Raw genomic sequence first — 27,002 nt, forward strand, 5'->3', positions numbered from 1 at the left:
GGCCGTGGGCACTGAGCGGCCGCTCTGCCCTCCCCGCCTGGACGCGCCGCAGAGAGAGAGAGCGAGCGAGCGAGCAGGCGAGAGGGCGGCGGCCCGGCTCCCCCGCCCGCGTTACCTTGGACAATCCCCGTGCTCATTATGGAGCCCATCCGCGAGTGCGTGTGATTGACAATCCCCGTGTTGGCTGCGCAGCGAGAGGGAGAAGGAAGGAGGGAGACAGGTCACCCGCCCGGCCTGCCCCAGCCCCGCTGCACGGTGGGCACCCCAGGCCGGGGTGCAGCGGCGGCAGAGCGAGGCAGAGAGCAAGGGACAGGGGCCTGAGCCGGGAGCCCCAGGAAGAGGAAGAGAGGACACCAGCGACCGTATGCAGACCCAGCCCCGCCGCCCCCAGCCCCGGGACACTCACCCAGAGGAATCAGGTTGTTGTGGCCCACGCTGGAGCCGCCGGCGATAACACTGCTCAGGTCGTAGGCGGTCGGCATCCCTGTACCCGGAGAGGGAGGTGTCAGGGGTGGGGACAGTGGCGCACTGGCAGGGGTGACCCAGACATGGCCCGCGGTCTGCCCGCCCGCTCACCGGCCACGGCCATCCCGCTGCTCAGGTTATAGGTGCTGCCCGTGTTCCACATGTTCTCCGACGGCGACGTGTAGTGGGAGCCGGGTGGGGGCGAGGGCGTCGTCCCTGTGTATCTGCGGCAGAGACGGACCGTGGGTAGGGCCGGCTGCGCCGGAAGGGCGCCCCCCGAGCAGGCGCGCCCCGCCTACCTGAAGAAGGGGTTCTTCAGGTCCAGGAGGTTGCTGGATTTGGAGCCCGTCTGGTCCACCTGGGCCACAATACTGATGTCGTAGCTCTGTCTGCGGACGGGGCAGGGGAGGCGACCGCGAGTCAGCTGGCTGGACGGCCCCCGCCTCCCCCGGCCCCGGCGGCAGCACGCACCTTTTGTTGGCAATAAGCAGACATGTCCCTGAGAGCGTGTCCCCAGCCTTGGCGAAGAGTGGCGACTGGAACAGGCACCGGACCTGGTACCAGTGGGTCAGTGGCTCCGTCGGGGCCGTGGACAGCCACACGGTCATTCTGCCAAGCAATGACAGGCAGATGCTTGATGGGGCCGGAGCCACCACCCTGTGCACCTTGAGCTCTCTCCAGGTGCCTGCCCCCTCTGGCCGGTCCCCTGGGGCCCTGGAGCTGAGTCAGGCTGGCCGCCAGGCTGTCCCAGACACACGGCCGCATGCATGCCGCCCTCCCCGCCCCCCAACACCCTCCCCAACAGTCTTGCTGGAAGGCGAGCTCGCACTGTCTTTTGGAAGGGACAGGGGAACCTGGAGGAGTCATGGCCCGCTCTCCCAGCCCCTGGCTCGGGGTCACGACTGCAGGGAAGTCCCCAGGCTGGGCCCAGCACGCTCTGCTCGCCCACACTCACATGGAGCCGATGAAAGCGACGTCAAACCAGAAGGCCAGGCCGTGCACCAGCCCGGAATGCAGCATGTGGAATTTGAATGGGATTTCTATCCTGGGAGCAAAGGGCAGCATGAGCCACAGGGGCTGCCAGGCGAGGAGGGGTTAGCTGGGGGCAGGTCCTGGGGTACCACCCACATGCCCGGGGGTGGCAGAGTGCCCCGGGGAGCCAGAGGCCCTGACCCCTGCACAGCTGGGCCTGGAGGGCAGGCCTGGGCGCCATCGGTACCTGTGCAAATCTCCTTCTTTGGCTTCTAAGAAGTTCACCGTGTACTTGACAGACTTGGCCATCAGGATCCGGATGTCAAATGTGTCCTGGGAGAGACCACAGGTGTGACCTGGCTTTGGGTGCAGGGGCCAGTGAGGAGGGGAGAGCCCGGCCCCTCCCTGAGTCTGGCCATGGCCGCTAGGCCACTGGGCTAAAACCAGCTTGCCCTCGCCAGACCTGCTGGGGGAGGATGAACTGGCACGACACCACAGAGGGCAGTGGGATGGCAGCTCTCAAGTGACAACTGTTTACACACACTCAAGACTTGGCACTTCCACTTGTGGGAGTGTAACCTACAGATGAGTGTGGATGTGCATAGGCTTACACGCGTAATCACAGACTAAGGAGCGACACGTGGGTACCGTAGAATTAAGCCAACGGTGGCCCGTCTATAAAAGCCGGTGTGCGCGTGCAAAGGACGAAGAGGCTCCTTATGAACAGACGGGGAGAGATCTCTGAGAGGAATCATTAGCAAATTCACAAAAAAAGCAAGTTGGAGAACTGAGTGCTGACGTCCACTCGCAGCTACGATGGAGATTTTAGATCAGACTACCACTCCTGCCAAGAGCTACACGAGCCGAATGAAACACAGAGGAGGAAACAGCCCCAGCTGTGTGAAGGCGTTGGAGAGCACCTGCAGCAGCCGCGGCTTCGGGGCCAAGGTCCTAGAGAGAAGGGCGATGCTTCTGGCTCGAGCCTTTCCCCTTGGGGTGGGCCCTTGCAGGGGCCTCCCTGGGTGGGGAAAGCAACATGGGGCGCAGGGGGCCAAGACGCGAAGGAAAGAGGAAGTGTGGAAAAGGAGGTGGACATTCTGCATGCCATCTCACTGGGCGGCATCTGCCAATGTCTGGGGTGGGGTTAGAGAAACCCAGCAGAGACGGCTCTCAGACGCAACAAAGCCACAGTTGAGCAGCGTGTTGCTGCTGGGAGGCTGGGACGCGGGGCCCTGTGGACCACTGGGCGAGCTCACTGCGAGCGTGAGGGCCACGCCCTAAAGTAGCGGTTCTCAAAGCGCGGTCCCTTCAGAGCAGCCTCAAGGCCAAAACTGTTCATAACACTAAGATGTTTTCTGCCTTGTTCATTCGTTAAGGCAAAGCTGACATTACCACAGACTGAATGCGGAACAAATCCAACTGTCTTCTATTAAGCCAGAGATTAAAAGATTTGCAAATTAAAAATGCAACTATTCTCACTGGAAAGTTTTGGAAAATATGTATTTCTTAAAAATGGTATTTATGGGGCTAGCCCAGTGTTGCAGTGGTTAAGTGTGCATGTTCCACTTCAGCGGCCCGGGGTTCACCAGTTTGGATCCCGGGTGGGGACATGGCACCTCTTGGCAAGCCATGCTGGGGTAGCTGTCCCACATAGAAAGTAGAGGAAGATGGGCACGGATGTTAGTTCAGGGCCAGTCTTCCTCAGCAAAAAAGAGGAGGATTGGCAGCACATGTTAGCTCAGGGCTGACCTTCCTCAAAAAAAATGATAAATAAAATAAAAATTTTTAAAAATGCTATTTATGTTAACATGTAATGGGTTTACTGTTATTTTTAAATGAATTAAAATAAGTCAAAATGAATAAATGAATAAAAATATGTCTTTTTAGAGCCAGCCCTGATTGCCTAGTGGCTAGATCTGCATGCTCCACTCTGGTGGCCCAGGTTCGGTTCCCGGGAGCGGAACCACACCACTCGTCTGTCAGTAGCCATGCTGTGGCAGCTCACACAGAAGGACTTATAACTAGAATATACGACTGTGTACTGGGGCTTTCGGGAGGAAAAACAAATACGTATTTTTAAGTTTTTTGGGCTCAGTTTTTAATACCAATAGATACTAACGGTATATCAATAGATATACTGGATTAGATATAATGGTATACCAATAGGTATATCAATAGATATAACACACATTCACGAAAGTTCTTTGGGATCCTCCATTTTTAAGAACGCAAAGGGGCCCCAAGACCAAACAGTCTGAGAACCCTTGCTCTACAGGGAAGCTGGAAATAGACCAGCCAAGCGGAGCCTGAAAGCAGCCCCCACACACCTCAGTGCCTGCCAGGCCCGTGTGCTGCGTCCATGTGGCCGGCACTGCCTGAAGCACCGCCAGCCTGGGAGGGAGCCTCCTGCAGGGCTGCTCCAGTGCTCGGTACCAGGCACAGCGAGACAGAACCAGAGATGGAGAACCAAAACCCAGAGGATGAACAGAAGACGGGTACACTTACCATTTACCCAGATACTGAAGTCATCAGAGACTTACAATTACTGTGTGCAAGAAAAAAGGTGGAAAAATGGAGAATTTCAAGGAGAACCGAAATAGTGAAAAATACACAAAATGAAATTCTATAACTGAAACTAAGAAAATCAGATTAGACACAGCGAAAAGAGGACTGGAACTGGAAGGTGCATCAGTAGAAAATAAGAAAATGAAGCAACTGAGAGAAAAATGGATGGAAGATACAGAAGAGAGTGTAAGAATCATCTGAGACTGCTGAAAAGGTCTAATGTACACGGAATCAGAGTCCCAGAAGGAGAAAGAATGGGGCACGGGGAGGGTTTAAGGACATACTGCCCAAGAGCTTCCCGAAACTAATGAGAGACGTCAGGAGGGGGAAACAAGAATATATACCTCGTTAAAACAAAAGAAGGCAAGAAAAGAGTTAAAAAGAAACAACAGTCAGAATAAACAGAAAAATGGTAAGATGACAGATTTATACCCATATACAGACCAATAATTACATTAAATGTAAATGGTCTAAATATTCTAATTAAAAGATAAAAAACATCAATCTGGTTAAAAAACAGGACTCATATATATGCTGCTTATCTGAGAGAAAACTTAAGTAATAAGGATACAAAAAGGCTGAAAGTAGAAGGATGAAACAATATATTGTACAAAGGTTAACCAAAAGAAAGCCAGAGTAGCTGAACTACTATCAGAAAAAAAAGGAGACTTTAAGGCAAGAAGTACTCCTAGAGATAAAAAGAGGCACTTTTCATAATGACAAAAGGATCAATCAACAGGAAGATATAATAATCCTAAACCTGTATGCGCCTAATAACATAGTGTCGAAAAATATAAAGCAAAAACCAGCAGAACTAAAAGGAAAAATAAGTTAGTGATAGGACAAGTAGATCAAAAAGTCGGCAGAGAGAGAGACTGGACCGACACAATTCCCAGCTGTGACCTAATGGCATTAATACCACACTGTTCTCAACAAGTGACTAATACACTTTTTTCTCATGTACACACAGAACACACACCAGAGAGACTACACACTGGGTGTAAAGCAACTCTCAACAAATTTCAAAAGACTAAAACCATACATTGTATGTCCTCTGACCACAGAGCTAGTAAGAACTGTATGCTGATTATGCTATCTTTTGAGAGGAAAAAACGTCCAAATATCTATCTATTTGTATATGCACATTTAGGTAGAAAACTTCTGGAAAGACAGACAAGAGATACTGTTTGCCTCCCAGAAGGAGGACTGTGTGGCTGGGGACAGAAGTGGGAGGCTTTCCCCTTGTAAGTTTTTGGTTTTTGAACCTTGGTCTGTGTATCACTGTGAAAACCTCAATAACTAAAAATCCATCACCATCAGTCCACAGGCTGATCCACGTGTCTGGGGTCCATGTGTCTGGTGACAGCTCGCATGTACCGCGTGCTTCCCATAAGCTGAGTGTGTTACCTCCAGCATCCTCTGTGCTGGGGCGGAAGTGAGAGCTCCGAGAGGGGCAGTGGCTTCCTTAGGGATGCACAGCTTGCTCCCCTCGCCTCACCCCAGAGGAGGGCCATGTCCCACACGAACTGCGACAACGCCCGGGCGCCCCACTCACCACCACAGGCTGCCGGAAGTACTCGTCCACCGCGGCGCCTCGGAGGGCCGACAGGTCCACGCCGTGGAAGGAGGGCTGGTACCTGTGGGAAGGCCCGCCCATGGCGAGGTCACCGGCAGCTCGTCCGGCCCGTGTCTCAGGCCCCACGGAGGAGGAGGACAGGCGGCCGGCCGAGCAGGCGGCCCCGGCGCACTCACCAGAAGTTGGCCTTGGTGAACTGTTCCATGTAGAGCTGCTCGTCCGTGAAGGGTGCCAGGTGGACGTCACCGATGGTGGGGAACATGTTTCCTGGGAGCGAGGGGCAGGCAGGGTGCCAGTGTCAGGGTGGGACATCCCGCAGGGCCTGGGAGAGCCTCTAAGGGGCCCAGGACCCCCCACCCTGGGCCTTCCTGGCCTCTCATTCATTCATTCATTCATTCATGTGACACAGAGGTCCTGAGTGCCTGCTCGCCAGTGGCCCCAAGGAGCACATGACCTGCAGCACCTCCCTCAGCCTGGACAGCCAGTGGGGAGGCACGAGGCCCGCCGTGTGGCCCATTACCGGGGCAGGGAGGCGGGAAGGCTCCCCGAGGCTCGGGGGAAGTGAGTGGCGCCCAGGGTGTGGCCAGGACTTGGGGGCCTGCCATCCACAGGGCAGTGCCTCCCAGGCACTGTTTCCCTTGGACACCCGGGCAGCCGGGACAGCGAGGGTGAGCCCCAAGCTACGCCTGCCGTGACCTCAGCTGGGGCCACAGGCTGGTGGGGATCTGGCCGCACCCCCACCACAGGGACTGCCCAGGCTCTGGCAGGCAGGCGGGGGCCGCTTGGGCCTCCATCAGTGTGACTTAACGCACAGACAGATGAGTCCGGGCCAGCGGCGGGAGAGCCAGGCTTGGGAGGCCCCGGTCACCTGGCCACCAGATGTGGGCCTCCCCGTCCCTCCCTCCTCTCTGCGGGGGAGGGCCCTGAGGCACTAGCGGGAATCCGCCTTCTCCTTGAGCCAGAAGCCTGGGCTGCAGCCACTGCGGAGGATGGAGACGCTCCCTCTGGCTGGAGGCCCCCTGCCAGCCTCTGGGGCAGCCCCCAGCCCTGAATCCCCCCAAAGAGCTTTCTGAGATTGACTGGAGCCACACTCCCGCAGGCTGGGGCAGCGCAGGCCTGGGCCTCATCCTGGGCAGGCTGCTTGACCAGCAGGGTCTGTCCTCACATCCTGTGAGGAGCAGGCCACTCTGCTGGGGCCGCATCCCCGGCCCAGCCTGGCCCACGGGCAGGGTGGGATGGGAGGAGAGCGAGTCCAGGACAGTCCCCGGGCGGCCTCACTTTCCACACTCACGCCCAGGACGCAGGACACAGACACAGCACACAGCCGTGGGGAATGGCAGCCACCAGCCCCCCCAGGGAGGCGAGTGCGGGCAGGGCCCTGCAGCCTGCATCCAGGAAGGCTAGAGGGCTGAGGCGGGGGCCCCCCACAGACCCACCCACCCCCGCCCGCCACATACCCCGGCGGGAAGTCTGCCGGCTTCCCACGCTCTGCCCCTGCTGCTGCCCTAGCCAGTGACCCCGTGCCCCATGCACACACGCACACACACAACTCCTTGCTTATACATTAGTACTCAGACAAACCCAGAAGCGAGCAGAGAACCGACACACACCATGCAGATGCCCAGGGCTGTGCAGACACCCAGGGCCGTGCAAAGACCGCCCCTCCCAGTGACCCAATGGCCCAGGAGCACAGACAGGCAGGCAGCCACAGATGGGCACACTGGACAGCTGCCCCCAACACACGAGGACCCCCACCCCCGTCTCCCTGAGGGCCAGGTCCACAGCTGGGGATGAAGGGAGAAAGACGACAAGTCAGCCCCTCGGGAAGGGGCCCCCACGACTTCCCTGCAGCTTCTATACCACCACCTTCCTGCCAGACACTGTCCCCCAGACACCAGGGCACGAGATGGCAGGGGTGGCCCGAGGCTCTCTGGAGGCGTGAGCAGCCCAGGCAGGAGGCTGTCTGGCCTGCTTTGGGGTAGGGAGCGAAGGCCCAGACGACCCTTGCACCGCAAGCCGCCGCCGAGGCCAGCAGGCAGCCGGACCACAGTCGTGCCGGAGGCGAAGCGCCCAGGGCCTCTCCAAAGGTACCCTGGGCCCAGCAGCCAAGGGCTACTCACCGCCAGGCCGCAGGTACTTCTTGGCGTGGAGGTAGCTCTCGAGCATGCGCTCGTTGAAGAGCATATAGCCCATGGGCTCCGAGATGATGATGTCCACCTGCTCGGGCAGCGAGACCTCCTCCACCTTCCCGGGGATGACCACGATGCGGTCGGTGAGGTTGTTACTCTTCACCAAGACCTGCGGGCGGGCGGGCGGGCCAGGGACATCACTGGGAGTCCCTGCGCCCACCCGCCATGGGGCCGTCCACATGTGGCCACCAGACGCCCTCTGCCTCCCTCGTCGGATCCTAACCACAGCTGCGATCAGCCGGGCGCCCTAGGAGCTCGCGGCGGCCCCAGCCCTCTCCTGGCTGCCCTGCCGCGGCTGCCCGCCCCTGACATCAGCTTCACCCCGCGGGGACAAGTGCTGACGGGAGCAGAGACAGGGGCGGGAGACTTTGCTCCAGCCACCAGAGCAGAACCTGGACACACCGTCCCGCCCAGGGATTCCAGGGCCAGGAACTTGTCCTGGGGACAGTCACGCAGGGCAGAGGTGACAGTGTGTCAGCATTCAGTACAGCGCTGGTCTGCAGAGACTGCGAGCAGCCTAAGTTCGCCAACACTCTGTGTCTACACAAAAGATGCTCTGCAGCCACGGGGAGGAGCGAGGAGGCTCCATACGCGGCAACACAGTGGAGACAGCAACGCGGGGCCGAGACGGCAGGTCGGCTGGGAGCCGGGGCAGGGTGCGTGGGGGGCGTCTTCACTCGTTACCCTTTTGTAGCTTCCAGGTTTGGAACCTTGTGGATGAAGGTTTCAGTGCATTTTTCCCCAAAGAGAAATGGAAATGACAGCGGACACCCATAAAATGAAATCCTGAGGTGAAATGCATTTTGCAAACGTGGGAAGTGGGGTGCAGAGAGGGTGACCGCTGGCCCGGGGCCTGTGTGACTGCACAGTCTACCCCCTGTAGGCCCAAACCACCCCTGAACCCCGTGGGTGACCCCCAGTCATGGAGGGGACATGGCCCCAGGGTCAGCAAGCCCCTCTCCCTCCCAAAACCATTCAGTTTGGGGGACAAGAAACTCAAGTAGAGAAGTGATGTCCCCAGCCTCCCCTGATCTGGGGGCAGGTCTCCTGGGGCCTCCCAGCAGGGCTGGCTTCCCCAGGCTGGGAGAGGACAAGGACGAGGACGGGCCGGGAGGCCCCGCAGGCCGCTGACCTCGGCATGCTGGGCCATGGTGCTGGCCTCCACCGCATAGATCTTCCTTGCTCCGGCCTGGGCGGCGAAAAACGACAGGATCCCAGAGCCACAGCCCACGTCAAGGACGATCTGGGGAGGTGGGGTGGTGAGAACAAGACGCCAATGAAGGGACAGACATCACCAGTCTGAGCCCTGCCAGACAACCCCACTGGGTGTGCCCCGTGCTGCGAGGAGCACACGAGCCCCAGCTCTGGGTCTGAGGGCAGCAGAGCGGGACTCGCACAGACGGCGAGGACGGGAAGCCCATTACACACTCTCGGACCCGAGAAGGAATGGTTTGGGCTGTGGGTTGATGCAGCATGGGGGACAGGCTGTCACTAGTGTCACGGTGCCCAGAGTCTCTCTGGGAACAAGCGCTTGCTAGGTAAGGGCATTCTGAGCCCGGCTGTGTGACCACTGAGGCTTGGCCCGACCAGGCAGGCCCACCTGGAGGGCACCAGGTGGGCAGGCTCCGGCTCCAGGCCCCACAGGGCGTCAGCACGCTGGGAGGGGCCCCCGGGCCTCTGGGTCAGCTGGGCTGAGGACCAGCTTGGCAGCTGAGTGTGTGCTCCCGGGACCTCTGCAGCCCTCGCAGGGACAAAAGGGGCCCAGGGGCCGTGGGCGGAAGCATCTCCTGGCTCCGTGCTGACCCTGCCTGCAGAAGTGGCCAGTGGCTTGGCTGGGCGCCCCCTGAAGAGCTGCCGGCCCCTGTGCCGTGGGCTCTTGGAAGAGTCCAGGCCGGGGCATGGTAGACTGTCCCACGTTCTGGATTCGTCGGATTGCTTCCTCACAAGCAGCATCAGGAGAAAAGTTTCTGGGGTGACAGGCACGCTCTAACAGAGAACTGCTCTAGGCGCAGAATGAGCGCCCGGGGGTGCTGGGACCGTCACATGGGGGCCTCGGGGAGCCCACTGGAGCTCTAGGTGAGCCAAGGAAGGGATGTCTGTCCTGGGGGAGCTCGCAGGGACTTCGCTGAAGGAGCGTGCCCCTCCTGGGGCTCAGCGTGGCCTGCTCAGGAGGCCACCCGGCCCGGCGAGGACAGTGCCTCCCCAGCTGTGGGCTGGGTCCTGAGGGGATTCCAGCACTGCTGGGGGCATGACCAGGGCACCGGCTGCTGAGGGCGCGGACCTGTGGAGAGCCCTGACACACGCTGGGAAGGCACAGGCTCCCGGGGGGTCCAGAGACTCCAGGCCGTGGGAAGAGAGGGAGTAATCGCTCACCTCTGATCACGCATACTCTGCCCTGCTCGCTCCTTCTAGTCACGAGTATGCGTCACTCGGCAACGTTAAGATTTTAAAAGGAACCGGGGAAATAACTAGGTAAATTACACTACATTCATGGGACTCAATAATAAGTCCCAAGACGTCCCACTAGGCGGGGGAGAAGTATTTTGCAAGAAGAGCACATAAACTACAATCCCATTTTGTGAAAAAAAAAAAGGTTGAATGAAATAACTCAAAAATATATACACTGGCAGCCAGCCCGGTGGCGCAGTGGTTAAGTTCGCATATTCCGCTTCTCGGCAGCCGGGGGTTCACCGGTTCGGATCCCGGGTGCGGACATGGCACCACTTGGCGTGCCATACTGTGGTAGGCGTCCCACACATAAAATAGAGGCAGATGGGCACGGATGTTAGCTCAGGGCCAAGCTACCTCAGCAAAAAGAGGACTGGCAGAGTTAGCTCAGGGCTAATCTTCCTCAAAAAAAAAAAAAAAAAGCTGGTACAGTCATGCACCGAATACTGACATTCGGTCAATGACAGACCGCGTATCTGAAAGTGGGCCCATAGATGAGTCCCACGGAGCCTGGGTGTGTAGGGGGCTGTCCCAGCCAGGCTGGCGTAAGGACGTGCTGTGATGTTCACACAAAGACAAAATCACCTAACACATTTCCCAGAACACAGCCCCGCTGTTAAGCGATGCGTGACTGCATACAATGGGGAGAAACCTGGAAGCGACCTTCACTGCTGCCCGCGGTCATTCTGGAGGGAAAGGACAGACCTTCCATGGCTGTATTAGACACCCTGGGTCCCGACACAAAGATTTTGCTTTTGTAATCCGAAAAAAGTAAAAATAAAGTCAATGAGCAAAAAAAACCTGGAGACAACTGACAGCGAGGTGGGCACGGCGGGCAGAGGCGTGGGGGGCGGGGCGCCTGCGGAGCCACTCACCTTGTCCTTGAAGTCCGTGTGGTTCTGCAGGATGGCGCGCTGGTAGGTGCCCGTGCGCACGTAGTCCTGCATCATGTTCTGCTGCTGGGACAGGTAGCCGTAAAACTGCAACAGACAGGCACCAGTGGCACAGGGCGACAGACACAGGTGGCCGAGGCCCTGGCCGGCCAGCGACATGGGGGCCGCCTCGGGCAGAAACTTCCATCTAGAGGCCGTCTCCCCGCTACCGCCAGCCTGGCCCCCAGGAGGGACACCGCCCACCGTCACCGTGTCCAATGCAGCCTGGAGCTGGAAGCCAATCGGGAGAACTCAAGACTTGCCCTGGGCGGGGTTCTGAGATCAGGGGCCCCAAAGAAGCAGATCTGACAGAACCCAGAACTCAGAGCACCAGGTGAACGGGGTGCTGGGGTCTCTGTAAGACGACAGGCACTGGGAGGCGGTGTGGCCTGGGCGGAGGCCCGGGCCTCGGCATCGGGCAGACCTGGCCTCCCACCTTGGCTCTTGTGCATAAGAGCTGTATGACTTGGAACAAGTCTGAAGCTCCCTGAGCCTCAGTTTTCTCATCTGTAAAATGGGGACAATAAGAGTCCTTCCCTCCTCGAGTTGTCGGGAAGGAGGCGAGGCCTCCGTGTGTCTGACGCGTGTGGACCAGCGCCGGCCGCCCCACCCGCTGCGGACGTTCCGGCCACACTCGCCTTCCGCACAGTGCTCTCGGCTCTGAGCAGCAGCTGCACTCTGATCCTTGCAGCAGCCCCTGGGCAGGCACTGGCGTGTCCATTTCACAAACACGGAAACTGAGGCCCAGCGAGTGGAGGAGCCCTGCCCGAGGGGACGAGCTGGTGGGGGCAAAGCCAGGCTGGGCAGCCGGTGGCCCTGGGCCACGGCCGCAGGGACCCACCTGGAAATACTGCACGGCGGAGGACTCCTCGGTGCGCTCGCTGAACACCGAGCGCTCCAGGGTGTGGCCCCGGCAGGTCTTCAGGATGTTGTAGAAGGAACAGAAATCTGCAGGGGAGAGCTGGGTCATGCGCAGCCGTCGCAGGGGCACGGGGACCAGAGGGACCGGGGACCCTCTCTCCAAAGAGGTGCACACCCGACTTTTCCACCTTGAGCACATGCGACATGACGATTTCTTTTTCCCAAATATTTAAATTTGGACAAGAAGAAGGGCAGCCGAGCCTGCCATGTGGCTGCTGACACGGGAGGAGGCAGGTGTCCGCACTGGGGGCCGGGGTGCTCCACAGGGTGGGTGGCGGCGGGCCTGGGCGCTTCCTTGTCAAAGGAAGTGCGGCGAAGCCTCCGGAGGGCACACGCCCGCTGACCCGGGCACAGAACCTCTGGGCTTCGTCCCAGCAAATAACCACTAGCCCACCGAGCGGCTCACAGCGTGTCTGTGCGTGGCAGTGGACACAAGGGACGCCATGCCTCGGTGACAGTAAGAGGGGACTGAGAAACAGTCAGAGACGCCATCACCGTGGGTCTGCAGGACTGATGGTATGCGGCCCTTTAAAAGGAACTGTGTTTATTAACACAGACGATGGCTGCTGAATTGCATCAAGCAATTCAAAATCCAGAGAGACAGGAGGAGGTGGGGCCAGGGGCTGGGGAGGGGAGGGGGAGCTGGTGTTTAATGGGGACAGAGCTTCAGTTTGGGAAGATGAGAAGGTTCTGGAGCCGGCTGGTGGGGACGATTGCACAACAATGTGAATGTCCGTAATGCCACTGAACTGGACACTCAAAAAGGGCTCAAATGGGAAGTTTTTTGGTACGTATACTTCACCACAATTTAAACAACAGATAGGATCGAAAGGGGAAAAAGCAAAATGCAAATATTCACACAGTAGAAAAAGACTAGAGGGGGCCAGCCCCGATGGCCTCACGATTAAGTTCGGCACACACTGCTTCGGCGGCCTGGGTTCAGTTCCCGGGCACAGACCTACATACCGCTGATCAGGTCATGCTATGGCAGCATCTCACATACAAAACAGAGAAAGATTGGCACAGATGTTCACTCAGGGCCAATCTTCCTCAGCAAAAACAAACACATACTAGAGGGATCTAAGCCACCAACTTCCAATGGTTAACCCTGGTGGTGTTTCCTCTCTCTTTTTTTTAACAATGAACTTAAGTTATTCCTGGAGGAAACGGGCTGTAGGGCTCAGGTCCCTTCAGGGGTCTCCAGCCCTGGTCGTCCCACTGCCCCCACTGCTGCCCCTGCCCCATGCCACCAGCAGCGCTCGCTGGGGCTCGCCAGCCCCTCCGTAACCTCATGTGTCCACTCGTGTCCCGTACGCGCGTCTGCTCAGCACCTTCCGGTGGCTTCTCTGCGCTCCGCCCGCCCCAGCCCCTCGTCCTGCCCATCCTCCAGTGTCGGCTGGGCCCGGCCCAGACCCTGACGGCCTCCTCCAGGGGCCGGGGCTCTGGGAGGAGGGAACAGGGGCCAGGCCCGCGGGGCGGGAGGGGCATCGTACCGTTGGGCGTGGCGAACTGGATGAGGACGCTGTTGCAGCCGAGCGTGATGATGAAGGACTGCTTGCCCACGCGGCTGCACTCGGTCTCCCGGGACACGGAGCACTTGAACACGCACACGTCTTCATCTACAATGACAGAGGCGGCGTGAGCCACAGGTCCCCGGCCGGCCACGAGGCTCTGCTCAGCCGCCTCTGCCTGAGCCATGTCCCTGCCACCCTCACCCACTCCTCTCGGCTCCCAGATTCTTCCGGGTGCTGTGAAACCGCCCTGCACGCGCTGCTGCGTGCCCTGCCTGTCAGCCCTCGCTGAGGACGAGGGGGTGGCCGAGCAGGCGACAAGGACGCAGGAACAATGCCTGCGGGACAGGAGGCCGGGTGTGCCAGGGCCACCAGGGCTGTGACGGGGGTGCCAGGCGCTGTGCGGCCCAGCGAGGCCTCTGGGCCCAGGGGCGCCTCTGCCAGGACACTGCCTCCTGGTGCACCTCCTGGCGCCAGGCCCCTGTGCACCCAGCGGGCACTGCGGTAGGGAGACATAGCCGCCAAGGGCAAGGTTTGCAGGGTCAGAGGGTCATGGGAGCCGCTTCCCAGCTGAGGGAGGCGGGCATGCATCTGCCAATCCTTCTGGGTCACATGGGGTATCACTGGCCTTCATAGCTGGGGGAGGGTCAAGAGGGAATTCCCAGGGCCCTTTCTAGGTTCTCCGGCTGAGCCCTTCCTCCCTGTCCTGGGGCAGCATAGTGACCGTGAGCCTGGCCGCTGGAGGACAGCCTGGGCTCATGCCCCGTCCACGCCACTCAGTGTGTCCCTTGACCTCCCTGAGCCTCGGTTTTCTCATCTACCAAATGGGACTGACGGGGGGGGGCAGGCAGAGGGCCCAGCACATGACAGTCCTGCATCCCGCGCGCGCCGCCACGACTGTTTCCAGTCATTCCTTCAACGAGCACGTGGTGTGCCCAGCTCACCAAAGCGGGGCACTGAGTGCCAGCAGGAACAGGATGAACCACACGACGCTGCGGCCCTGAGGCAGTGCAGCGGGCAGACGCCGCGTTGGTGTCGTGTTCTTGGCAAAAACGTTACCCTGGTCCCATCACAAGGGGACAACAGCCATGGCCAGGTCACGGGGACAGTCTGCAAGACAACCTGGCTTGTCCCCTCTAAACGGCAATGTCAGGAAAGACGACCATTGCTGGGAAGGGTTCCAGAGTGAGGGAGACAGGAGCCGCGCCCGTCACATGCTGAGTGACCTGGGACTGAAGCCTGACGAGACGCTCTCCAAAAGCTACGGAGGCCACGTGGAGAAATGTGAGCGTGGACTACAGGTGCGGTCATTTTAAATGATGTGATGACAGCATTGTGGTCTGCAGAAGAACACCCTTATTCTTAGGAGACTCGCGTGGAAGTATGTAGAGAGAATTCTCGTGATGTCTGCAACTTATGCAGACAATGACGAAATAGATGCATGGAGAGAAGCACGTGTACAGATGGGCAGAAGTGTTCCCAACCGCCCCAGGAGAGCCAAAGCAATCTTGAAAAAGAGCAAAGTTGGAGGACTCACACTCCCAGGTTTCAAAACTTACTACCAAGGTGCAGTAATCAAAACAGAACAGCATGGCCAAAGAGAGACAGAGATCAGTGGGACGAACTCAAGAGTCCAGAAGTCAGCCCTGTCGTTTACAGTCAGTTGATTTTTAACAAGGGTGCCAAGAGCATCCAACAGGGAGAAAATATTCTCTCCCACAGCTGGTGCTGGGACGAGCGCTCTCCACGTGCTTCTGCAGGGACCCCTACCTCACACCACACACACAACCCAACTCAAACGGGTCAGGACCTAAATGTACGAGCAGCAACTGTAGAACTCCGAGAAGAAAGCACAGGGGCAAATCTTCAGGACAGTGGGTTTAGCAAAGGACTCCTAGATTCGACACCCAAAGCAAGAGTATCAAAACAAAAACTCGATAAATTGGATTTCACCAAAATCAAAAACTTTTGTGCATCAAAGGACACTATCAAGAAAGTGAAAAAACCTACTGGACGGTGGAAAATGTTTGCAAAGCACATACCTGAGAAGGATCTAGCATCTGGAATATATAAAGAACTCTTAACAACAAAAAAGATAAACAGCCCGAGTCAAAAAGGGGCTAAGGGGGCTGGTCCCGTGGCGTAGAGGTTGGGTTCGGGGCACTCTGCTTCAGCGGCCCAGGTTCACGGGTTCGGATCCCAGGCACGGACCTACACCACTCCTCAGCCACACTGTGGCGGTAACCCACATATAAAAAATAGAGGAAGACTGGCACAGATGCTAGCTCAGGACGAATCTTCCTCGACAACAAGGGGCAGAGGACTTCAACCGACATTTTTCCAAAGAAGACACACAGATGGCCGAGAAGCACGTGAGAAGATGCTCACCATCGCTAATCAGCAGGGAAATGCAAATCAAAACCTCAGTGAGCTACCACTGCACACCCACCACCATGGCTGTAATTTAAAACCAAAAAGGGGAAAAGAACAAGTGTCGGTGAGAGATGGGGAAATCGGAACCTTCACACCCTGCTGGTGGGAACGTAAAATGGTGCAGCCGGCATGGAAAACAGGTGGTTCTTCAAAAGTTAAACATAGAATTACCGTTTGACTCAGCAACCCCACACCAAGGTACAGACCCAAAGAACTGAAAGCAGGTACTCAACACACACTCGTATGCAAATACTCAAAGCAGTGATGTTCACAAGAGCCGAAAAGTAGAAGCAACTCAGATGCCCACCAGCCGAGGAGCGGCTAAACCAAACGTGGTAAAACCATACAAGGGCATACAATTCAGCCACAGAAAGGCAGGCAGTCCTGACACTCGCTACCACGTGCATGGACCTCAGAAACACGCCGCCAAGGGAGAGAAGTCAGACACAAGAGGTCACACATTTGTGATCCCACTTAAATGAAACATCAAGAAATCGGTAAGTCCACAGAGACAGAAAGCAAATTGGCGGCAGCCAGGGGCTGGGGAGGGAGAATGGGAGCGATTGCTTCATGGATACAAGGTCTCCTTTTGGGGTGACGACATGTTTTGGAACAGGACAGAGGTGACGGTTACGCAATACTGTGAGCGCACCAAACAGCACTTAATTACACACCCTGCGCGGGTTTGTTTAACACTATGTAAATTTTATCTCAATAGACAAAGATCACCGTTCGATGTGTGAATCTGGAGCTGAAGGGCCTCAGGCTGTGCACCGTGGCCTTGCTCTCCGCCTGTGTAGTCTGAGCACTGGGCCGGGGCCAGGCCGTGGAGGAGGGCTCCTGGGCCACAGCGGGGCACGGTCACCCTCCTGGCCACGGATGGGAGGGAAGCGTGTCCTGGCCACCACGGCCCCAGGCTCACCCACAGGGGACCCAAGATAAGGGGCTGCCAAGTCCAACAATAAGCAGGTCCCAGGAAGGGACCCCACACCCTGGCATGGTGGCCATGCCCACACCCCTCCTGGGGCAGGAGATAAAGCCGATCTGTTGGCTGCGCCAGGGTGACAGTGAGACCAGAGAAGGCCTCTGTTTACGAAGCAGCCTGGCAACCCAACCAGTTGCCCTGGGCGCCCCCTGCCACCTGGCGCCGGGCAGGCGACCACAAGAACCTGTGGCTGAGCGCAGGCTGGCTGCGTCCAGAGGGGCTGGGCTCAGGCCAGGGAGGCCAGCGCCGAGGGTGACCTGACCCGTCCAATCACGGCAGGGGCACCCACCACCCAAGGAGGCAGGCTTTCGTAAGAGTCACGGCTATGCCACCCCCAGGCCAGCCCCAGGCACCCAGGAGACGCTCGGTAAATATCTGACAAACCAAAATGAAAAGCTGGACCACATTCCTAGAGCTTTTCAAAGCTTCAAGAGAAGCCCAAGCTCTGGGGCTGGCAGTGCAGGCCTGGCACGACCATACTCCTCGCTCATCAGTCTCTCCCCTCCCCAGCCCTTCCCTGCGGGCCAGCTCCGGCCTTTGCACATGCTGTTCCCTCCCGCCGTCCCCCCTTTTGCCAGGACGAGCTCTCAGGACGAAGGGCGGTGGTGCCCCTATCTGCCAGTGGACAGCACGCACAGGGCTCTGCTCACTCAGTGGCCTGGGGCCCCCGAGGCCGGGCAGAGCTGGGATGCACACCCCACCTCCTGGCTGTGGATGGCTCCCAGGGGAGAGAGCTTGCCCCCCAGAAAGTGCCTAGGGCCCAGACCCCACGGGGCCTGGACCCAGCAGTGGTGGTCAGGTCCCCCCAGCAGCGCGGCCCTGGGGGCCAAGAAACCGCCTGGCAGCCTGGAAGGTGGGCCCCTCCCTCTCAAGTCACCATGACATTCAGCCATCAATGGGTGACCCTGAAGAGGCGGGAACTTGACTGTGTCCGGACTCCAGGAACCAACCAGAGAGCACCCCCCTATTCTGGCAGCCGGCGTGTCAGGAGCTGTGGACACACGGCCGGCCCAGGGAACCAGGCAGCAGAGAGGGGCTGGCGGGCCACTGGACCTCGAAGGGGGTTGTGGGCCAGAGGCTGTGCCAGGCTCCCGGTTCCTCTCTCTGCAGTAGGACGCACAGGCTGGAGGTGGGCAGAGCAGAGGCTCTCCTGAGGCGGGGTCCAAATGGGGGGCAGGGAGAAAAGGACTCCAGACTGGGAGCATCCATCACGCCAGGACTGTCTGCCCCACTTCCAGACCCCGCCGGGTACCGTGAGCTGGCCTCCCACCCGCCACGCTGCCAGTCTGTCCTGCAGAGGCTCTGGGTGGGGGGTGAAGGGCCACCACGGCCAGGGCCAACCCTGCAGGGTGAGCAGTGCTTGGGACCCCGGGAGGACAGGAAACCACCCCACCTGGCTTGCTCCCGGGAAGCAAGGCTCCCGAGCACCCATGTCATGAACCCCAGTCCCCATGGGGAGCTGGGCCCGGCACTCGCCCACACTCCGCTGAGCCTGGGATGGGGCTGAGATGTCAGACCATGAGGACCAGCACTTTCCAGGGCCAGGCTCTGTTCCTGCGCTTTCCCCTGACTCCTCATAGCACCCCTGGGAGTATCTACTGTTACCGCCCTGTTGGCTCGAGGAACCGGGGCTCAGAGAGGTTAGGTGTTTCACTCAAGGTCACACAGTGAGTGAGTGGCCGAGCTGACTGCTCCAGGGTTTGGGCTCCTAAGTAACGTGCTGGACAACCTCTCTGTGCTTCCAGGAGTGGGGATGGCCAACTTTCTCTGTAAAGGACCAGAAGGTAACTATATTTGGCTTTGCAGGCCATATAATCTCTGCTACCATGACTCAACTCTGCCAGAGGCAATAAGTAAAGGAGTGAGCGCGGCTGACTGCCAGTAAAACTTCGCTTACCAACGCGGCCGAGGCATCTGGAACCACAGGCGCAGAGAGGGGGGCACGAAGCTCCCTCTGCACGCGCTTCCTCATGTGCTCACCGGACACTGGGAAGCGGAGACGCCCTCCCCAGCCCAGGGGAGGCGGGAACAGCCGGGTGGCCCGAGTGACAAGGATCCCCAGGTTAGGGGCACGGAGCCAGGGGAACACGGACACTGCAGGGGGCTCGAGATGGCACCTGACCCAGCCCGGGGGAGAGACCAGGAACAAACTCTCCAGTGAGAGGGAACAGCACGTGGAAGGCAGAGGGAAAAGGGGGCTGTGATATTCACATTTATAATAAAAAATAGGTATTCGGTCTTCGTCCCAATTCCTGGCATGGAGCTCCTAAAACTCGGGGAATTTCCTGCTAAGAGCCATGCAGGTGTCTTTTGTGACTCACAACGAGCCCCCTCAACCCTCAACCACTGCAGGTTGCTCAGAAGCACAGGTGACAACCCAGACTTGCGATCAGCGGGGGTGGGGGATGGTCCTGCGGGACTAAGCCCTCGACTGCAGGATCCGACGGCCTCTCCAGCTAGTGTCAGCACTGAGCGGAACCGTAGGACACCCAGCTGGCGTCAGACAAGCGCGTGGTGTGGGGACACCCCCAGCGCCTGGTGACAGTAAGTGTTCTGCGTGAGAACTGAGAGTAAGGGCGACACGCAGGAGGAGCGTTGCCCTGGAGGGGCCCAGGAGGGAGGAGGGAGCAATGGGAACAGCGGGGCTGGGAGTCTGCCCCACAGCCACAGGCAGCACTCTGTGGGACCCCCGTGCTGGGTGACAGGAGGGTGCTGGGTGACAGGCAGGCGATGGAGACAGGGCAGGCAGCAAATGAGTGAGGCTGGGACACGGGCGCCTCTTGGGGACAGACTGCCTGCTCCCCACCCACACAGAACCAGCCCCCCGCCATCCCCTCCTGCCCATGGGATCCAGGACAACAAAACTGGCGGACCCTGAGGCACAGGGGCTCCTAGGTCCCAGGCTTGAAGGAAACGCCCTGCTCGCCACCCCACTGCTGGGCCTGACCTGGGCGAGGCACCCAGGTGGGCTCAGCAGAGCTGGCTGACTCGGAGAGGTGGACACAGGGCGCCCTGTCTCAGGCCCTGACCAGATGGTCCCAGGGGATGCGCCGAGCCTCCAGTCACCTCCTAGCCACAGTGTCTGCTGCGGTCTCCCACCTGCTCACACCCCTCCATGGTTTCCCAGAGCCTTCTGGAACAAGTCTAAACTCCTTAGAGGGTTCAGGAGCTCCCTGCCAATGTCTGCAGCCTTGTCATGCCCCGTCATCTCTCTAGCCAAGCCACATTGACTTCGCCATGCCCCGAGACCACGGACAGAGGATGTCTCTCCAGGCTCTGTGGCTCCTGAGACCTGGAACACCCTTCCCCTCTTCTCCTGCGTCCCTGTCACCTCCTCCAGGAGGTCCTCCAGCACCCACCCTTCTCGCCCCCCGACGACCAGGTGAGGCACAGACGAGGGCTCTGCATGCGGCCCGCACCTGTGGGATGCCGACCCACATGGCGGCCTCGGGGCCCGAGGTATGGGAGGCCAGCCCCTCCCCTACAAGCAGGAGGCAGCCAGCAGGGCTCCAGGTGCGCAGACCCTGACGGCGTGGTGGCCTAGGGAAGGTCACTAACTACTCAAGGCGCTGGGCACTGGGGGGGCCGCACGCTACCGTTCCCCCTCGCTTCTGGAAAGAACAAAACAAGGGCCCTTCAGGCCGGGCAGACCTGGCTCAGAAGGGCTCAGTGGAAAAGGACAAACGCTGGAGGCAAACTCTCCTCCCGCGGAGCCTTCCATCCTCGCGCAGGGTGAGAGCCGCTCCTGGCCTCGTGGGGAGCAGAGGGGGAGGGCCTGACGGGAAAGGAACCCCCGGCTCCGGAGGGAAAAGGAAAAAAAAAGGCCACATTTCAAGTCCTTGCCTCTCTGGCGGGAAAACAAGCAGTGCCACCAAAGGAGGAGTAATGAAAGCTATTTATCTTGGCAGACCTGGGGGGAGTCAAAGCGCTCGTGCGAATGGGAGGTCTCTTACTCAGTCGCCTCCTACCGCCAAATAAAACATGGCTGCTCAGCTTCCAGAGGAAAATATTCCACGGGAGAGAGGAGGGTCAGGTGAAGCGGAGGACGAGGCATGGAAAGATCTAGATGCTTCCCTCTGCCCACCCAGCGGCATCCTCTGCTCGGGGCCATCGGCTCCCCAGGCAGCTGTGTGCCGAATGTGGGCTCTGGGGCCAAGCAGCGACCAGACTGCAGGGTGACAAGAGCTGGAAGGAGGGAACTCGGGAGTATGGGGGCGACAGACTGCCCCGGGGAGACGGTGACATCCAAGTGGAGCCAGGCCCTGGGGGATGGAGGGCTTGCCCTCCGGGAAGGGCCCGTCTCCCCGAGGCACAGGCCCCACTGCCCTGGGTGGCAACGTGTTGTAAACTCTGCGCAGGAAGCTTCCTCTGTCCCTGTGAGGCGTGCGCCCCAGGGGCCAGGACAGGGAAGAGAGCATCCCGGCTGACCCAGCAGGCAGGCCAGGCAGGCCAGGGGCTGGATGATGGGCCTCCAGGAAGGCCACACCTGCCCTTCTTCAGCTGTGTGGCCCTGGGTCTCGGTTTCCTCATCTGTCCAATGGCAGTCATGACACAGCCCCGGGGCTGAGAGGACACACCCACGCAGAGGGCCTGCCTTCACCTCTGAGCTCAAGAGCCCGTCTGGGAAACGGGGACCAGACCCCTCGCTGCCGTGAGGGTCCCCGGAGATAACGGAGGCAGCAGGAAGTGTACTGAGTACTTGGGGACCGGGAGCAGCCACTGTCCCCGTCCTCAGATCAAGGCCAGTCTCCGTGTCAGAAGAGACTCCCACCCCGGGAATCCTCACCCCGCCTGGCCTCCCTCGCCGGTGTAACCCGAGCCGGCTGCTCCTGCGCTGTCCTGGGAGATGCTCTGGGCAGCAGCTGCCACACACTGCCCAACCCCGGGTACTGGGTGACCATGAGGTCACCCTGGGCTCCTCTGCCCGGCCCTGGCCAGGTGAATCCCAGCCCCTGACAAGCCCCTGAGCCCGTGTACTGTGGCACCTCTTCCGGGCAATCGGTTGGTCAGACCTCCGTCCAGAAATCCCCTTGCGGGGTCTTACCCTACAGCGCTGCTTGTAAAGGTCATACGCAGACACAGGACCCCTCACAGTGGCAGAAAACCTATATCCCCTGCGAAGGAGCAAATGAAGGTGCGGCCAGTGAAGACACCGACTGCCCCGCTGCTAGGGACAGAACATATGCACAACAGGCACAAAAGCGACAGAGGTCGGGGAGGGGCCAGGCGCACTGTGTGCCTGGGGCTTGTCTAGAAAGAAACACAATAAAATGACTTGGGTGGCTGCCCCTGGAAGGTCCTTCTCGGTGGGCATGCTCCTCTCCCACTGTGCAAACTGCAGAACTCAGAGCCCGGTGGGCTCCTGGGGAGAGATTGATGCACGCATGCCTGAAAAAACTGTGCAGGAAGGTCACACCAGAGGACCAGCGGGGTCGGGGACAGGCCGGGATCCAGAGGGAGGAAGACACGGAACTTTTGCACTTCTGCCCTGTACACGAAAGATAACCAGACAAAAGGCACTCGGGACGGGCGAGGCCTGGGGTCTACTCAGGCCCATCTGGTCCTCCTAGTGAGCAGGTCTGACTAGGTGCCCCCCCAACCCTGCTGGATGGTGGAGGGTGGTGGCAACATGCCTGTCCTCTGCTGGGGAGGCTCTGTGACCAAAGGACCCTCCGAGGGCTGGGATGGAGGAGGGGCAGACAGCCAGGCCAGGGTTCCCAGGGCCACCAGTGGCTCAGGTTTCTTCAAGCCCGGGGCATCACAAGTCCACATTCCAGGCAGCTGTCACCCGGGAAAGCCCTGTCCTGCGGGGAGGCCACCGGGAAGGGGGAGGTACCGCTCTCAGAGTGAATCCAGGCTCTGCCACCTGGGCCCTCACCCCCCGGCCCCCAGCCTCCTCTTCCCTGTCTAGAAAAACAAAATAATAACGCATCGTTCACTGCTGTCATAAGACCTGACACACCGCGGGGCCAGCCCGAGAGCCACGAGCGCACAGGGCCCCCATCTCCGCAAGGCACCCCGGCCAGAGGCAAAGACCGAGAGAGGAGTCCTGGAGAGAATTCTGGACACAAGGCCACACTGGACCCAGACTGGGAGTCTGGCCCTGTCCCCCAGCTGACAACTGGACCAGCACAACTAGAAGGCTCTCGGGGGCCTCAGGGACCCAGGAGGAGCCATCTGGCCCAGCTGGAGAGCCACCAGCTTCCCACAGCTCTTGGGAATGTCTTGTTTTGGGCTCCAAAGGCTCCTGGCTGGGTCTTCAGGTCGCCTCAAAACGGCCCCTTCTGAAGGCGGAGCACCAGCGAGTGGAACACGGGACCCCCCTAGGGGAGACGAGCTGGGAGGGGGCAGCGTTCTCTGGGCAATGTTTTATTTCTGAAGGTGGGGGTGGCAGCGCACAGGCCTTCGCCACTCTACCCTTCATTCCTTTAAAACTATTTCACAACAGCTCCACAGCCAGCTGCCTCTGCTGGCACGTTGGGGTCCCGGGTTGGCAATTTACGGGCAGCTCACAAAGTCAAAAAGTTCAATCTACTTTAAAAGGGGCCCTGCGAATACAGGTTTCCCAGGAGGACGAGTCATTTCCAAAGTCACCCAGTGACAGGGTGACAGGACACGGGGGGGGGGCAGGGCCGAGGATGGAAGAGGCCCCCAGTCCCAGAGGTAGCCAGGCAGCCATCTGGGGGGGCAGGGACCCCTCCAGGGTTTCCTGTTGGTATCTGGGGAAGGTCCCCAGCACAACTGGGGCCACAGGCCTGCCTGCCTACTGCAGGACCTGAACTTGGAAGCCAGCTGGAGCTGCTTCTGGGGGTGGCACCCCAGGAACGGCCAGGCAGGCCCTCTGCGCAACCCCGGGGCTGACCCCAGGCTGGAGGAGGGCTGGCCCCCTCCAGCACTGGAGAGCCCCAGAGCTCATAAATCAGCAATGGCTTCGGGAGCAGAGGCTGGGGGGTATCCTGCAGGGGGCCTCTCCGTGGGGGACCATGGGGGACAAGGAGGCTGGCTCTGCCTTAGGGGATTGAAGGCTTCAGGTCCTGCAGGCCTGGTCTGGAGGGGCCTGAGGGTGAGTCGAATTGTGGGGTGTGCGGAAGGGCAACCCCGAGGACAGGTGGACCAGACAAAGAAGGCCTGGCTTTGCTGGAAAGCCTACTGGGGGCGCCGGCTGGGCGGGAGCTGTTACATGCAAATGCTCCCCGTCATGCTAATGAGCGCAGCCCAGGCCTTTGTGAGCCACAATAGGGCCAGCAGATGTGTCGGGGCCTCGCCCTGCACGGGGAGCTTAGCGGATAATCATGGGGGGCGGGCAACAAACCGGCCGCCCCACTGGCCTCCATCACCCAGTCTTTCTTCTCTGGCCGTGACTTTGAAGCAAACAGCTAATGCTGTACAATGCTCCCGGCCACCTTCCAGGGCACACTTAGCTCGGTTTCAAGAGGGGAAACTGAGGCACACAGAGCCGACATGCTGGGAGCAGCTAAGCCTGGGGAACCGGCAGCTTGGGGCAGATTGTGCCCCAGCCTTCAGGAGGAGAGCTGGGCCCGGGAGGCTGTCAGGGCTGCACTAGGGCGCTGGGCAGGATGTGGGCTCTGGGCCCGGGCACAGCCAGGCCTGGCTGGCTGACCACGGCTGGCAGGCGCGTCCCGGTGAGCCTCACCACCACAGGGAGGTACTGATTCTGCTCTGAGTGTCAGCAGGGTCCCCACCACCCGCGACACATGGCAGGAGCTGAGCAAGCCGAGGCGGGCAAGGGAGGCCCCTGGCAGAGGGGACGCTTCGGGAGGCCTGGGGGGCCGGGTTGGAATGAGGCATGTCCGGGAGCAGCAGGAGGACCCCAGGCTGTGCAGGGGGACCCAGCCTCAGAGCAACCAGTTGGTCCCTCCATCTCTGGCTCCTGCACTGTTCAGTGCCGAAAGCAGAGCTGTTCACAGGTCTGAGCATCTTGAACGTGGCTCCCAGGACGGGGCTGCCCTCGGCCAGCTGAGGGGCCTCAACCTGGGGACCGGGGTGGCTTCAGAGAGCCCACACGGGAAGAGGTGGGGGGACGGGGCAGGGTCAGCCTCGGTGGAGACCGAGTGATGCAGGAAACCAGCCTGGGGGCTGAGGCTGACCTGGGGCCCGTCTTCACAGAAAAGTTTTGACCACTGGCCCAGAGGTGACACAGGATGTCCTGTGGCTGCGGTGCTGCCGGAAGGGCCTCCGCCAGGCCCCTGGGGCTCCGGGAGACCCTCTGTGCCCGAGGCCGGCCTCGGAGAACAGGATGTTTGAGTTAGGAGGACGGGCTGCACCAGATGTGACTCCAGATGTGGCACAGGCGGGAGGGGACCAGAAGGGAATCAGCAACCAGACAGGAATGAGGAAAGACTGGCTTTGGGTTCCAGAGGAGGCCAGCAGCGTCACTGCCCTGATACAGGACAAGGACCAGAGGGGCGGGGGGTGGGCCCCTCCCCACGCCAGGGGCTGAATCTCCGTTTACAGCACTGACCCCTCGGCAGGGCTGAGTGGAGGCCCAGAGCCCACAGGGTTGGCATCGTGACTATGCCACCCACCTCTCAGCGCCTGTTTCCTCGCTTATAAAATGGGCAGGGAGCTGGAGCCACTGCGCCTCCCCGCGGGGCATGTGTGGCTTGGGTGGCAGAGAACGGGCTGGTCCCACCCCGACTGGCACCTCCACCGAGCGCCCTTGTGCCAACTGTGCGCAGCGGCCAGGTGCCCCTCGGGGCTGCTGGGATGGGCAGGCGAGTGAATGAACGTAAAGCCTGGCGCGGCGCCCCAGGCACACGCTCGCTCAGCGAACAGCAGTGACGGTCGGCCCTGCAGGCGGTAATAACCAGGGCATGGGGGGGGGAGGTGTGCGAGGGGACTCAGAGCCAGCGTGCCTGCCCCCACATAGGGACCAACCTCCGGTCACATCAAGGGCTCCAACTAGAGCCAGGCTCTGCGAGGACGGGGGACCCCCCCAGGGCACACGTGGAAAGTCTGGAAGTTCGGCCTGCCTCTGCTCTCCCCTCCAGCTCACAGAAGAATGTGGCAAATTCTCTGGAATGTCCCTCTTGGGTCTGCAAGAGGCCCCCCAGTCTGTCTTTGATTATTTATTCCCATGCCCGGGGTGGGGGTGGGGGAGGGCGGGCAGGGGTCACAAGAGCACCCTTTTTCATTAGAGCACCGATCAGCCAGGGTCCTGCCTCCATCCCCCCCCACCCCCGTCTCCCCGTGCTGCGCTGTGGGGCAGCTTTCCGAACGTAAAACCACTCTGTTCCGACACGGGCACCGCATCCCACCTCCAGCCACGGAACACAATTAGCGGGGGAGCAAAGCCAGCAAGGATCTTAAAGAAAAACAGCCCTGAGCCACTCTTGCCAAAGCCGTGGGTGATGAATCGCTTAAAAGAGACAGACAAAAAGAGGGCATAAAGGGGGCTCTCCCCTCTGTGCAAGGACGGGGGGTGGGGGGAGACAGCCCCCCCACCTTGACCAGTCTGGACCTGTTTTTGAGAATGTTCCGCCTGGCAGAGGGGACAGACCGGCCTGATGGGACAAAAACTACCCAGAGGCCACGGGACAAGTTCTAGGTCTGGCTTTGGGTGGCGGTTACGCAGGGGGACACAATTGTCAAATGCACCGAACGGCACACCTACGACCTGCGCATCGGTGCGTGCTGACAAAGCAGCGATTGAAATAAATAAGTCATCAGAAGAATAACCCACCAGAGGAGACACATGGGGGCCAGAGTCCCCACATCCAACCCCTGCAGGCCTGGGTGGAGCCTGGGCTCAACTGTCTCCACGTAACTGGTTTTCGGGGAACAAAGGGAGGGGGGTTGGGGAAGTTGGGGACTCCGACTCTTCAACCAGAAGTCAGAGCTGCAAAGCATGACAAGCATCCTGGCAGGTGCCGTGTTTCTCAGGTCAATGGCAAAGGTGCCAAGGGCCCGGCCCCGCACTGTTACCGGGACCCTGACCCTCAAGCTTCCCAAGCAAGTCCCGGAAGTGAGAGAACGGGAGGGCCA

General features: G+C 59.8%; 1 protein-coding gene and 1 long non-coding RNA gene across 3 annotated transcripts in view; one reads left to right on the forward strand and one right to left on the reverse strand.

The window, feature by feature from the left end:
* CARM1 (coactivator associated arginine methyltransferase 1) overlaps positions 1-27,002 on the reverse strand; it is a 38,007-nt gene that overhangs the window by 1,421 nt on the left and 9,584 nt on the right. Inside the window, exons 2-15 of one of the 2 annotated variants that reach the window (XM_023645395.2) lie at positions 13,562-13,687; positions 11,989-12,095; positions 11,091-11,195; positions 8,900-9,010; positions 7,699-7,876; positions 5,755-5,845; positions 5,558-5,639; positions 1,685-1,770; positions 1,421-1,510; positions 937-1,074; positions 765-854; positions 577-689; positions 407-484; positions 116-184 (exon numbers count right to left, since the gene is read on the reverse strand). In XM_023645395.2, the coding sequence (XP_023501163.1) occupies positions 116-184; positions 407-484; positions 577-689; positions 765-854; positions 937-1,074; positions 1,421-1,510; positions 1,685-1,770; positions 5,558-5,639; positions 5,755-5,845; positions 7,699-7,876; positions 8,900-9,010; positions 11,091-11,195; positions 11,989-12,095; positions 13,562-13,687 (1,464 nt within the window). The remainder of the gene's footprint in view (positions 1-115; positions 185-406; positions 485-576; positions 690-764; positions 855-936; positions 1,075-1,420; positions 1,511-1,684; positions 1,771-5,557; positions 5,640-5,754; positions 5,846-7,698; positions 7,877-8,899; positions 9,011-11,090; positions 11,196-11,988; positions 12,096-13,561; positions 13,688-27,002) is intronic. The other variant, XM_023645396.2, reaches the window with a different exon arrangement.
* On the forward strand, positions 17,967-19,234 carry LOC138925159 (uncharacterized). Its single transcript, XR_011440990.1, has 2 exons — positions 17,967-18,126; positions 18,804-19,234. It is a non-coding gene; the product is annotated as an uncharacterized lncRNA (long non-coding RNA).

Source organism: Equus caballus, chromosome 7, assembly GCF_041296265.1.
Source record: "Equus caballus isolate H_3958 breed thoroughbred chromosome 7, TB-T2T, whole genome shotgun sequence".
NCBI classification, from domain to species: Eukaryota; Metazoa; Chordata; class Mammalia; order Perissodactyla; family Equidae; genus Equus; species Equus caballus.